Source organism: Sciurus vulgaris (genome assembly GCF_902686455.1).
Source record: "Sciurus vulgaris genome assembly, chromosome: 4".
NCBI classification, from domain to species: Eukaryota; Metazoa; Chordata; class Mammalia; order Rodentia; family Sciuridae; genus Sciurus; species Sciurus vulgaris.
The window spans coordinates 18426033-18440137 of NC_136464.1; the positions used below are offsets into that span (position 1 = coordinate 18426033).

The 14105-nt window shown below is 42.6% G+C and overlaps 1 protein-coding gene across 1 annotated transcript; it reads right to left on the bottom strand.

Moving 5' to 3' along the window:
• Positions 1–2074: 2074 nt before the first annotated feature.
• Positions 2075–2997, bottom strand: LOC306659019 (bone morphogenetic protein 4-like). The gene has a single exon (XM_079136268.1). The coding sequence runs from the start codon at positions 2960–2962 to the stop codon at positions 2285–2287; it is 678 nt and encodes a 225-aa protein (XP_078992394.1). The 5' UTR covers positions 2963–2997; the 3' UTR covers positions 2075–2284.
• Between the last annotated feature and the right edge of the window lie 11108 nt (positions 2998–14105).

The following is a 14105-nucleotide window of genomic DNA, read 5'->3' on the forward strand; positions in this document are numbered from 1 at the left end:
ATCCTTTCTTGACAATGATTGGTCACATGATAACTGGTATAGATTAATACTCACCGTTTGTTGAGCCCATGTACTTTCCAGGCACTGCTTTAGAAACTTTGAAAAAATATCATTTCATAATCCTCACCGTTTCTCCTTCAGATAGGCATGATCATCATCCTATTTCACGGACGAGGAAAATGGAACCTGAGACCAGCACCCTGCCCAGGCTCTTTCAACTGGCAAAGACGAAGCCTGGATTGGATCCTGCATCTTTTTCCTTTACTTCTGTTCCACTTTTGTCTTATTAATTTCTTCTTTCATTCACTTACTCATTCTGTCTTTTACTCTGTCCCAAATTCAAACAACCAAATATTTGCTGATTAATTTGCCTAATATAGTACTAAAAGACAAAGAACATAAATGTGAATAAAGCATGTTTTTGGTGACCATCCAGCGTCCACTAGGGTCTTTTTTTTTACTTATTCCAAATCTAGAAAATGTCAACAGAATGTACTCACTGTCCCTGGTCTTCCCTGGTGTCCCTCTGCTTGTCTTTCTCTGCTCCCACGACATTCAGGTATTTACCTCAACAGTTTGTCCAAGCTGAGTTGGATACTGGCTGCCAAAACTGAAGTGGGTGAACTCTGCTCTTTGTATGTGCAGAAAGAACTAGGGTTTTAATGACCTTTCTCCACCCACCCTCAACTATGTTTCCCTTAGGACAAAAATATGAGTTTAAAGCCAAAGTCAATTACAACAGTGTTATTATTTCTTATGGAGAAAATTGATGCTGCTAACCTGCAATATGTGCCAGACTCCAGAAACTTACCCAGAAACGATTCTTGGAGACAGGAACACAAGCTTTAGAAACATGTTTTATATGAAAAAAAAAAAAAAAAAAAAACAATCAGAGTCTTTGGTCTTTGTTTGCCCAGACTGTTGGTCATATGAGCTTAGAACAAACTTCATGAGCTCTCATCCATAACATCTTCTCTTCTACATTTTGGCCTCTCTTGTGGCACATTACCTAGTTCTGGCCCACATAATTGCCATCAGACCACCTGTCAATCACCGTGCACCACCTAGCATGACAAAGATTGGACTAGAGAATGGAAATGAAAGTGGGGCTCCCTGGACCCTGCCTCCCTAATTTGAAATCTTCCATGAGTTTTTGGTTTTACTGAGATTTCAGCTCTTAACCAGAATCATCATCACCATTATCTTGTCATTTCCCACCATTCTCTCTTCTTCACTCTGTTTTTTTCTTGCTATTCAAAACTCTTAAATTATATGATTATTAATCTATTTGTGCTTTCCCTCTCAATAGCAAATAAGGCAGGCATTTTATTACTGTCTCCATAGTGCTAAAACAGTGTCCAACCTAGAGTCAGCCCTCAGCATAGATTTGTTGAATGATTAAATGAATCATAATGAATCATCATAATGATCTTTACTGTTTTCTTTTGTTCACCATGTTCCCCATAATCTTCCCCAGCTTCTTCATCACCTTTATTATTGTTAATATTAACATCATTTTGTCATGGCCTCTCACACAGCAGTGGTGCTTTGTAATTCCTATGGAAACTTCCCATCACTGTTTCCTCTGATATTCTCAGTGCTCATTCCTGTTCTCAGGCGAAATAGAAATGTGACAATTATTGTTTTCTATCCACAGATGAGGACATTAACCATCGAAGAAGTCAATGAACTTGCTAGGAGTCACAGTCCAGAAGGAGCAAGGCCACTGCATTGTTTGTTCCTCTGCCATGGTGCTTCGGACTCACTCTGCTTGGGGCAAGGGTTGTTTGTAAATAACTTTTTTTTTTTTTTTTTTTTTCACATAAGGGAGTTTATTAAGCAAACAGAGTGTCTCCCTGAAGGGTAGGAAAGAAAATGAGAGGAAAAGAGAAAGGGCACAAGCTAGAGAGAGTGGAAAAGCCAAGAGGAGAGAGAAAGCAAGTGAGTAGGAGAGAGAAAGCAAGAGAGAAGATGGCGGGGTAGCTATTCTTTTTTTTTTTTTTTTTACTTTTAAAATAATGACTCATTTTTCTTTTAATACGTAGTTATAAATATATTTTGTCAAAATACATGATCAATATGGTCAAAACATTTGCACATAAAGTCATAAATAAGGTCAAGGTGAATGTTTAGGTTTTTTTTTTTTTTTCTTTTCTTTTCTTTTTTAAGATAAAAGTCCAGCTATAAGGAAGCAGTCTGTGTGGTGTGTGAGTGAGTGGATGGGAACGTGTGTGTTTGTGTGAATGTGTGTATCTGTCTGTCTCTCCTCAAGGACTACCTGATCTCAGCGGCACCCACATCCCTCTACCACCATCTCCTGATAATTTTTCAGTACCACCTTGTCATACTCATCCAGGTACAACATGGAGATGGCACTCAGTTCAGTGGGTACACAACAGGCCTTGGGGATACTGGAATTGACAGAGTTGACCAGGGTCTGCACAATGGCGTGGTTGGTTGAGTTGAGGTGGTCCGCCAGTGGAAAGGGGCAGTCCCCATGGCAGTAGAAGGCCTGGTAGCCTGGTGGGGCCACAATCCAATCATTCCAGCCCACATCACTGAAGTCCACATAAAGTGAGTGGCACCGGCAGTTCTTATTCTTCTTCCTAGACCGCTGTGGGTGATGTTTAGGGCTACGCTTGGCCCTCCGGCGTCGGGTCAAGGCATGGCCCCGGCTATCATGGCCAAAAGTGACCAGGAGGGGCCGGAGCTGGGCCCAATCCCCACTCCCTTGAGGTAATGATCGGCTAATCCTGACATGCTGGCCCTGGTGGGTCCGTGTATGATGGAGGTGAGTCACCTCAATGGCCAGCCCATAGTTGGGCTGCTTCTCCCGGGTCCAGCGAAGGACTGCAGGACTCACATCAAACGTTTCCCACTGTGTCACATTGTGGTGGACCAGTCTCGTGTCCAGTAGTCGTGTGATGAGATGCCCAGGCACCACTTCTGCCGGGGACTTCATAACCTCATAAATGTTTATTCGGTGGAAGCCCTGCTCCCAGTATTGTGTTATTGAGATCTATGGTTTCTTTGTTCAATTTTTGTCTGGAAGATCTGTCCAGTGGTGAGAGCGGCGTGTTAAAATCACCTAGTATTATTGTGTTGTGGTCTATTTGGTTTCTGAAATTGAGAAGGATTTGTTTGACGTACATAGATGAGCCACTGTTTGGGGCATAGATGTTTATGATTGTTATATCTTGCTGATTTATGCTTCCCTTAAGCAGTATGAAATGACCTTCTTTATCCCTTCTGACTAACTTTGGCTTGAAGTCCACATTATCGGAAATGAGGATGGATACTCCAGCTTTTTTGCTGAGTCCATGTGCGTGGTATGTTTTTCCCCATCCTTTCACCTTTAATCTATGGGTATCTTTTTCTATGAGGTGAGTCTCTTGCAGGCAACATATTGTTGGATCTTTCTTTTTAATCCGGTCTGCCAGTCTATGTCTTTTGATTGATGAATTCAGGCCATTAACATTCAGGGTTATTATAGAGAAATGATTTGGTTTCCCGGTCATTTGGTTCATTTTTAAAATTTTGTTTATTTATTTGTTTGACACAACTTGTTTCCTCCTTTATTTGACAATTCCTTTAGGATAATTCCTCCCTTTGCTGATTTGCTTCTTTGTTTTTCATCTCTTCCTCATGGAATATTTTGTTGAGAATGTTCTGTAATGCTGGCTTTCTTTTTGTAAATTCTTTTAGCTTTTGTTTATCATGGAAGGATTTTATTTCATTGTCAAATTTGAAGGTAATTTTTGCTGGGTATAAGATTCTTGGTTGGCATCCATTTTCTTTCAGGGCTTGAAAAATGTTGTTCCAGGCCCTTCTAGCTTTTAGGGTCTGGATTGAAAAATCTGCTGATATCCGTATTGGTTTCCCCCTGAATGTAATTTGGTTCTTTTCTCTCACAGCCTTTAAAATTCTGTCTTTATTTTGTATGTTAGGTATTTTCATTATAATGTGCCTTGGTGTGGGTCTGTTGTAATTTTGTGTATTTGGAGTCCTATAAGCCTCTTGAACTTGATTTTCCATTTCATTCTTCAGATTTGGGAAATTTTCTGATATTATTTCATTGAATAAATTGTTCATTCCTTTGGCTTGTTTCTCTAGGCCTTCCTCAGTCCCAATAATTCTTAAATTTGGCCTTTTCATGATATCCCATAGTTCTTGTAGATTCTGTTCATGATTTCTTACCATCTTCTCTGTTTGTTCAACTTTGTTTTCAAGGTTAAATATTTTGTCTTCAATGTCTGAGGTTCTGTCTTCCAGGTGTTCTATCCTATTGGATATGCTTTCTATGGAGTTCTTAATTTGGTTTATTGTTTCCTTCATGTCAAGGATTTCTGTTTGGTTTTTTTTCAATATCTCTAACTCTTTATTGAAATGATCTTTTGCTTCCTGTATTTGCTCTTTTAACTGTCGATTGGTGCGATCATTCAATGCTTGCATTTGCTCTTTCATCTCATCGTTTGCTTCTCTGATCATTTTAATTATGTACATTCTGAACTCCTTTTCTGTCATTTCTTCTGCCATGCTGTCATTGGGTTTTATTGATGTAACATCTAGATTTGTTTGCAGCATTTTCTTTCCTTGTTTTCTCATATTGTTCAGGTATCAGTGGACTGCTGAGATATTGCAGATTTCCTCTGTTGATTTACAATGTCCCTGAAGATTTCTATATATATCCCCTCTTAGCCTTCAGTAGGCTGAAGTCTTGGAGGAAGTTGATAATGCGGAGCTCCACAAGGAAGCTGCCTCTCTAGGAGTGGTGGCCTTCAGGTGGGGTATATTCCCTGCTAGTGGGCAGAGGTGCCTCCACTTGTTGACCAATGGTCATCCAAAGGGGACCTAGGCTGTGGGCTGAGGCAAGGCCTGTTTGGGCCTGTGTCTCTGGTTTTACCGTCCTTGTGGGGAAACCTCACCAGGCAGGGAAGACTCACCCAGTGGGGAGGTCTCGCTGGTCAGTTTCCTCCTAGAGGTTCCCCTCAATTTACAGCTACTGCCTGGGCTGGGCTGCCTTCCTCTGCAAAGTTTCCAGGGGCCCGGCCCTACCTCCTGGGCCTGGGAGCCTCACCCTTCGCAGATGAATCTCCTTAGGCTGCCCCTCCTCAGAGAATTTGCCCACAGGCCTGGAACCTTCGCTCCGCCCTAAGCCTGTCTCTGTGTGGCTCTTCCACCCAGAAGCCTCCTAGATCCTGGGACCCTGCTCTGCACCTAATCGCCTGGCTGTGTAGCCCCTCCTCTGAGCAGCCACCTGTGGCCCCGAACAATCGCTCTGAGTCCCAGAGACCCGCCACAGGCCTCTTCCTCCAGACAGCCGCCCAGTATTCTGGTGCGGTCACTAGGAGTCCAAGAAACTCACTTCGTGCCTCCTCCTCCCACCAACCACCCGTAGCCCGGGGCAATCAATCACTCCGAGTCGAAGTGACCCTCCCCGTTCCTCCTCCTTCTCCAGATAACCCCCCGGGTGTTCAGGAGCAGTCCCTCTGAGTGGCTCTGAATCCACGTGACCCTCTGGGCAACTGCCCGGAGCTCAGGTGCGGCCATTCAAGACCAAGCGTCCCACCACGCTTCTCCTCCAGGCAGCCCCCCTGTGTTCAGGAGCTGTCACTTTAAGACCAAACAACTCACCACTCGCCTTCTCCTCTGAGCAGCCGCCTGGAGCGCTAATGCAGTCACTGCGAGTCCAAACGACCCGCCGCGTTCCTCCTCCTCCTTCTCCTACTCCTCCGGGCAGGCCCCGGGGTTCAGAAGTGGTCAGAGTCCAAACAGCTCACCACGCAGCCCCTTCTCTGGCAACCGCCTGTAGCTCTGGTGTAGTCACCCGAATCCAAGCGGCCACGCTCCTCTTCCTCCTCCTAGTCCTCAGGGCAGGCCCCGGGGTTCAGAAGCGTCGTTCTGAGTCCAAACAGCTCGCCGCGCGGCTTCTCCTCTGGCAACCGCCTGTAGCTCTGGTGCAGTCTCTCCGAATCCAAATGGCCACGCTCCTCTCCTCCTCCTCAGGGCAGGCCCCGGTGTCCTGAGTCCACACAGTTCTCCTCGCCACTCTTCCCCTGGGCAGCCGCCGGAGCCCCAGTGGCTGCTCCGAGTCCCAGCGCTGTGCCGAGCGGCCTCCTCTACGGCGCTCCCAGCTGTCCGAGTTCACTGCTCCAGCGGGGGGAGGGGCGTCTCGCCGGCAGTTCTACTTCACAAAGTTTCCTGCGTTCCGGGACCCCGTCCCATCCGGGATGCCCCCCCAGGGGGTGAGAGTCACCCGGCTGCTTTGAGTTGGTCCCAAGCGTCTCAATATCTCCTCTTTTGAATCCTGAGTCCTGGAGCAACATGAAATGCAGCCACCCTCTAGGCCGCCATCTTGAAACCTCTCTGTAAATAACTTTTGAAGCAAGGTCTTTTCCTTAAATCTCACAAGCACTTTACTTGAAGCAGTGATTACATTCAGAAAGGAGTAGCTCTCCTGACCACATCACCTCCCACAGATACCACCTTGGTAACTAGCCTTCAACATTTGAATTTTAAAAGAACATTCAGATCATAGCAAGGACCAAATGGCACCAAAGTCCTCCATGATTTAATCTCTTGCTTCCTATTCAGCCTTTGCACCCCACATCCCAGTGCTCTAGCTGTAAGGATGTTTTAGTCAGCTGTGTTGCCACGGTGATAAAAGGACCTGACCAGAACAACCACAGAAACCACAGAGGAGGAAAGGTTTATTTAGGGGCTCATGGTTTCAGAGGGCTCAGTCCATAAACAGTGGGCTCCATTCCTTGGGGCTCAAGGTGAGACAAAAACATCAGAGCAGAAGAGATGTCGGAAGAAAGCAGCTCTCTTGATGATCAGAAAAGAAAGCAGAGAGATATTTCACTTACCAGATACACAGTATATACCCCCAGGCACGCCCCCAGGAACCCACCTCCTCCAGCCATACCCCACTTGCCTTCAGTTACCACTCAGTTAATCTCATGGAAGATTATTTCACTGATTGGGTTAATACCCTCTAAACCTTCTTGCATTTTCTCACATGTGAGTTTTTGGGGGACACCTAATATTTAAACCTTAACAAAGGAACTGTTTGCATGTTCTAAGAAGTCCTGGTTTTCTCGACTATCTTTTTACATACCATTCAACCATCTTTTTTAATGTCCCTAACTCCTGTACTATCCATTTTCATGTCCCTAACCCCCTGCCCCAATCTGCCTGTTTCAAGAAGACTTTTCAGGTTCCCTCTACCTAAAATTGACCACTCCTCCCTTGGATGATGTTTATACCCTATAACATATCTTCTACAGCCTCTTTGGAAAATTAGTATAGATGACAGATTCTTAAGCCTCTTGAGGGTACTAAGTATGCTAGCATTTTTTTGTCACTCTACCTAACACTGACTGATAAAGGTAGGTAACATTTACTGAACACTTTCTATCTGCCACCCACTAGGACTATTGATTTATATACATCTTTAATATAATCCTCACGATCCTATGAAGAAAGTGTCATTATTGCATACATTCTACAAATGAGAGAATGAATTCCAAGGTGGTTAGATTTCAAGCCAAGTTCACTTCTTTAGTACTATCGGCAAACAAATGAATACATTCAGTTCCATATACAAATTTGAACTTGAATCCTTAGCACCTAGCCAAGAACATAAACACATTTTAATGAATGTGATTCAATGACAAGAAAGAAAAATCACATGAAATGATCTGTAATCTCCTACTTGTGCTGTGTGCTCAACTTTGCTTGGGACAGGTATCTTGTGAATGATATGCCTCGTTCAAATAGAGTTCCCATTCACAACCAGGGCATTTCTTCTTTTGTGTTTAAAAATTAAGAGGAACTGGCTTCAATGTTCTTAACAACTCTCCCTGTACCTGTTCTGGTGGGAAGATATGGTGGGTGGTATTCTCAACAATATGACCTATTAACATGGCTTTCTTTTCTTGATGCATTTTCCATTTAACAAAAGATGTCCCAGCAGTAAGTCCCAATTGCAGAGATTGTACACCATTTCCGGGTCCCTCCCAGGCTGCCTTCACATGAATACATTCTGACTAAGAAGGTTGTGTTACCCACACAGGATGCCTACTTCAGCATACTTAACCAAGTCACCAAGCCGCTTGCCTATTTTCTTCCTAGAGTCTAGCTTAAGAAAAGTAGCTTCTTAACAAACTTCTCAAACCCATAATTATAATAATAATTTCCTTGATCCATGGCACTGTTTTCAAAATTTCAGAATAAAACAAAAGCACATGGGGAGAATTTTTTTCTCCTGACTTCTAGGAAAATCAAGAAAGCTTCAGAACTTGGGTTGAAAAGAATGAATGTATTTGCCTTTATCTTTGCTAATTCAAATGTGGCCTTTGTCAAAACGCAAGTGAACTCACCATGAATGTGAGCAGGGCCCCATTCTCCTCTAAGACACCTGAAACCACACTGGCTTTTCTTAAAGGATAGTTGAGAAGCTCTTTGAGATTCTCTGGTCCAATCAATCAGCCCCCAGAATAGAAGGAATGAATAAATCAACACAACTGCCTTAAATCAAGAAAAGGTTCTATATCCCTAATTTACAAGAAAGACAACTGAAGCTCAAAAAGTTAGTTATTTCCATACTGCTGTAATAGCCTATGGTTTGATGAGCTCAGAAAGTTGGTCATTTCCATACTGCTGTAATAGCCTGTGGTTTGATGAACAAATTTTGGAACCTGACAGTCATAGAGTTGCCACTTGCCATTTATGTGATCTTGGGCAGTTATATAACCTCTTAAAACATTGGTTTCCTTGGATGTTAAGAGGTGATGACAGTGATATCCATTTCAAAGGATTAGACCCAGAATAGACCATTTTCTGTCTTGTCCATCTAGACTCTGGTGACTCAAATGCAGCTTAACATGGAGAAATGCTTGATAAGAAGGAGTAGAATGAATGAATGATATCACAGTGCAGAGCAGCACTAAGTATTTAGTAGCTGTTGGTTATTATCATTATTACTATCCAAGAGAATGGCAGAAGCAGGATTCAAAGTCAGGTCTATGTGTCCTTGAGAGCAAGGCCACATGGTTCTTCTTCAGAGCTGTCCCTTCCTTCCCTCTCATCCTTTTCTCTCCTTCCACTGCCCATGAATCTCCCTGTCGCTGAGACAATGAAATGACTTTCCAAATAGATTCCATTGCTTTATTCAGTCTGTACCAAATTGCCTAAACCTGATCAATAATACCTTGAAGATTCCCAATTGTCTAGGAGGAGTTCCAGATTTTGTAACCTAACCCTCAAAAGTACTGTTTATTTTTTTCCCTGAGACCCACTAACTCTTCTAAACTTCTTTCCCACAACACTTTAATTACAGACTGTACTTGGCAGTCTGAACAACTCCTGTGCACCAGAGTTCTTCCTCTTTGCATCCATCCATCATTCCTGTCCACACTGATGCAATTGCCTTGTTTTCCCCCTCAGTCAGACTAAACTCTGCCCACTCTTCAAATTCCAGCCCGAGGAAGCATTCCCTGGCCACTCTAACCACTGTTATCTTTTTCTTCTTCTGAATTTGACAATATTGGAGAGTATGCATCTCACGTGGCCTTTTTAAAAAATCTGAAAACATATTTATTTATAACCCAATCTCCATGCTACTTGTATTATTGATTTGCAAACAAGTGTGTCTTATTATTCCCTGGACAGGTGCATGCTAGTGTTTGTTGAAGCATTAAAAGGAAGTAAGCAATTTCTCTGTGAACTTCTATCTCCTCAACTATAAAATGAGAATAATAGTTTCCATATTTCTGGGATGTTGTGAAGGCTACAACAATAATATATTGCACTCCATAAAGTGCTTTGCACATAAAATATGCTCCATAAATAGTAGCTATTGTTGTGAAATATTTTTTTTTGTTTTCTAAATTTGAGTAAAAATGGATTGAGCATGTTCTAAAAATACCAAACAATTTTTCTTTTTCAATTTGCAAAGCCAGCTCTATAGCCTTTTGCCCTTCCAACTTTGGAGAAATCCAATTTCCTACATATCAGGTGCACCTACATGCATGATGACTCCTGTTTTTGTAACCTACCTTCCATCATTAATGCAAGTCTTTCAGACTCTTCCTAGCACTGCCTCCTTATTTCTGTATGATCTTCCAGGCAAGGTCCAGTGTGTGTAGAAAGCAAATCAGACATTGCTTCAGGGATTGCTTCAGGGATGGAGCTGCTAAGACGAGCCCAGTGAGAGGGCCGGGGCCTGTGAAGGAGCCAAGGTAGTCAAAAGGCTTAGGACTCCCTCATCCTCACCTCACCTTACCTCACTTCCTACAGGGGCGCCTCCCAGAAGGCCCTTCAAGCTACCTCTTTCTTTGGGGTTGTGCGTGTTTTGATTAGATTAGTTTTATGCTAAGCCTGGAGGCGGAAGTGTGGGGATAATATCAGGAGGGGTTGGACCTTGTGCAATTTCCTTTTATGACTAGCAATGGCACAGAGAAATCTCCCCACGGGTCTGTTCTGTTGAGATTTTTCTTACTTCCAAAGGTCAAGAAGGAAGGGATGCGGGGGTAGGGAAGAGATTTGGACAAAATTCTAACCAATGAAGAAATCCCAGTCTCTGAAGCCAGACCCCAAGCTTGCTGGAGTTCCTTTCTTCTGGAGAACAGAGTGACATTTGTGAGCACTGTATGTGGAAGAGCTGTGCATTTAATGGCTCGCTTGAGCAGAGTGCTGACTCTGGTAATTAACACTTCAAGAGTTTTACAACTTCCACTCTTATGGTCAACAATTAGCATCCTAACCGCAGTGCTGTCCTACCAACCATGGCCCTAAACAGTGTTTATAACCTCCAATGGGCCATAAGGCAGAAAAGTGTGTTTGCCACAGCTCAGCATATTTATATGTTATATTTATACTAGCAGACATCTGGGTGTTGGGTTGCAGGATCTGAGGCATGCATTTTGTCTGCCTTCTTTCTGGAAGAGAAACAACCCTTTAAGGCAGTCACCTTCTTGTGCTCCTGAAATTCTCTGTATGTGAATCACTTAAGGCATTTGCTTAAAATATAGATTTCTGGGACCCCATTGCAGAAATTCAGAACTGGACCCTAAGTGACTGGCTCAAGAAACTGAATTTGACAAAATCCACAAAACTATGGAAGTACCTATGGTACCCCAAGCTACCAAGGACGGGGAGCACATGACCTTCTGTGCTGTGGAACTATGTAATTGTTTTTCTTCTTCATTACTCATTACCTGGAGGAAACCAACTCTACTTTTAATCTGATTTGAAAGAATACACAGATTTCTTAAATTCTATCACTTTTGCATTTATTCTTCAACACCTATGTTTACTGAGCCATTTCTGTTTGCCAGGAAAAATATCAGATGCTTGACTACACAGAGGAAAAAGACATGGGCTCTGAATTCAAGGAATTTCTAATCTCTTAAGAAAGCAAAATGTGCAATTAGATGTTATAAGAGCTCTGAAAGAAGTCCATAAAGATAAAATGGAATCAGAAAGGAGCAATCAAGTCAACATGATGGTATCATAAATATATTTCATAGAGAATTCCAGGTGTTTACCAAGCTGACACACTTAAAGAAAGGTCACATTCTAGAGTGATGGAGCAAAGACACAACATTCCAAAATAATAAGACATGTGCTGAAAAGCTGAAGGTAGTTCAACATGGCTTAGAAGATAGGATGATGGGTGGCAGAGGAGGACAGAGTAAGGAATGATCACTGGGAGTTGAAGAGGAAGCAGATCATAGCTGCACATGCTAAGGAATTTTATCTTTAGACTCTAGGATAGTTTTCTCAAAGTGTGGACCTCATAATTTTGACATCAGAATCACCCAGATGAATCAAAAATTTATAGAGGTGGGAATTATAGATTTTTATAACCATCCCAGATGACCAGTACACCAAACTTGGTATCCACTGGCCCATAATACAGAGCTACTGGAGGGTTTTAAGCAAGGGAGAGAAGTGATTAGAAAGATTACTCACCTTGGTAGATGATGGATTAGTCCGATTGTGACTATCAGGAAGGATTCCAGGAAGGCAATTAGCAACCCATAGCAACCCTCCAGGTGAGGGATTGAGCTACAGTTATGTGCACCTCAGGCACAAAGAATGGGAGATAGATGGGAAGGCATGCTAAAGGGGTGGGATTTATAGGGGAGAGTCTAAATAGAAAGTAAAAAATCTTGAGAATGTAATGATGTAAAACATAGTGTTTGTTGAAAGTTTTAGTCACTTTTCTAAAGTTAAGTCTATTTCTTATGGTAAAGCAAAGTTCTCTCTAATCACAACTTTCTTTGTTAGGGCAGGCCCCTTTTTCATTATTGTGTGTGTGCATGTGCACACACATGCACACACAAATTTGAAAAGCCACAATAGTTTAGAACAACTGTAACAATGATAGTGGATGGTACAGCAGACAACTGTATCTATTCAAAGACATAATTTGGCACTGAAGGGAAGGGAGGAAATCTGGGAAAGAGAAGGAAGTGAAGAATGAGATCAACCAAATTTTGCAAAATGCATGTAAGAATATGTCACTATGAATCCTACTTTTATGTATAAGTATAATGCACTAATTAAAGAAATAGCAGGAATACCAGTAGAGTAGAGGAAGGGAATCAGGGGAGGGAAGGGGGAGGTCCTTAGGAACAAAAAGGAACAAATTATGTTATGTGCATATATGAATATATCACAATGAGCCCTGTTATTATGTAATTATAATGCACTAATAAAAATTATAATTCTACATCACACTCCAATAGTGATGTGGTTGAGACATAGTCACTCATCTATGTACTTAGGTTCACAATAGACACAGGGGATGGTAGGCTCCACAATGTAGGCCACAGAGTTCAGTCTGTGATTAATAGTGTGGACCTGGGTTTGAATCCCATCTACACCAGCTCTGCTGGGTTGGCAATCCACTCTCAGTTCCCCATTTGTCAGTTATGCATATTTATTCCTCTTTCATAGGGCTATTCATTCATCCATCAATTCACTCATTTGTAAAATATTTATTAATCCTTCATTTCATAAATGACATAGTGGCCAAACAGAAAAAAGAAGTAGTTCCTGCTCTCATGGGAACTTATGTTCTAGTGGAGGGAGGCAGCTGGTGAAGCCAGTTAATATATATCTGATGATAATAAATGCTAAAAAGAAAAACAAAACACAATGGAAAAGAGCAGAATTAAGGGGTAAAGGAATGATCCTTTTTGGAAAGTGTGGTCAGGCAAAGCTTTCTCAAATATGACACTTGAGCAGAGACATGAAGAAAGACAGTGACCCTGCCAAATATCCCAAGAGGAGAATAATCCAAGAGAGCCAATAGGAAGAGCAAAGACCCTGGAGCAGGAGAGGACCTGTCATGTTTAGGGATCAGCAAGGAGTGGGCTAGAGAAAAACAAGTGAGACAGAGAGAAAGACAGGCAATTAGCCATAGGATATCTGGGGAAAAGAATCTTCTAGATGGAGAGAACAGAGTATATGCAGATTCTGAGGTGGAGGATGTAAGCATGTGTGAGGTAGGAAGCCACCAAGTTATAAACTTGTAGTGGATGAGATGAGAGGGGGAGGTGGCCAGAGGGTGTGGGATATCTGAGGCCATGCCAACAACTTGGGGTTTAATTTTGAGAAATGAAGCATGGTTGGAATACGCTGAACAGAAGAAAGACACAGGGGACGGATGCTATGATGGATCATTCATTTGGACAACATACCATAGGGATCAGGTGTGCCAACTGGGAGACCAGTAAAGAGGTACAAGCAACCATCCTGGAAAGAGAGGATGAGGGCTCCATCCAGAAGGAGGGAGTGAGAGGGAGAAGTGTCATATTTCAATTATATTTTGAAATTAGAACTGAGAACCTTCACGGATGGATTGGATGGGAGGAGACAGCTTTGAGTGGTAGCTCCCAAGGCGCACAGCCTCCAGTTACAAGTAAGGTGTTCTTCCCTTGGTGTGTCATGCCATGGAAGCTCTTAATATTGTTCATTTAGCAAGGAAACAGTAAAGGAGGCCTCAAAAGAGGACCCGGATTCTGGAAGCTGGGGGTCTATCACTAGAATGCTTGCTATGAGTCATTCTGGATTTTCTGTACCTAAAGGAG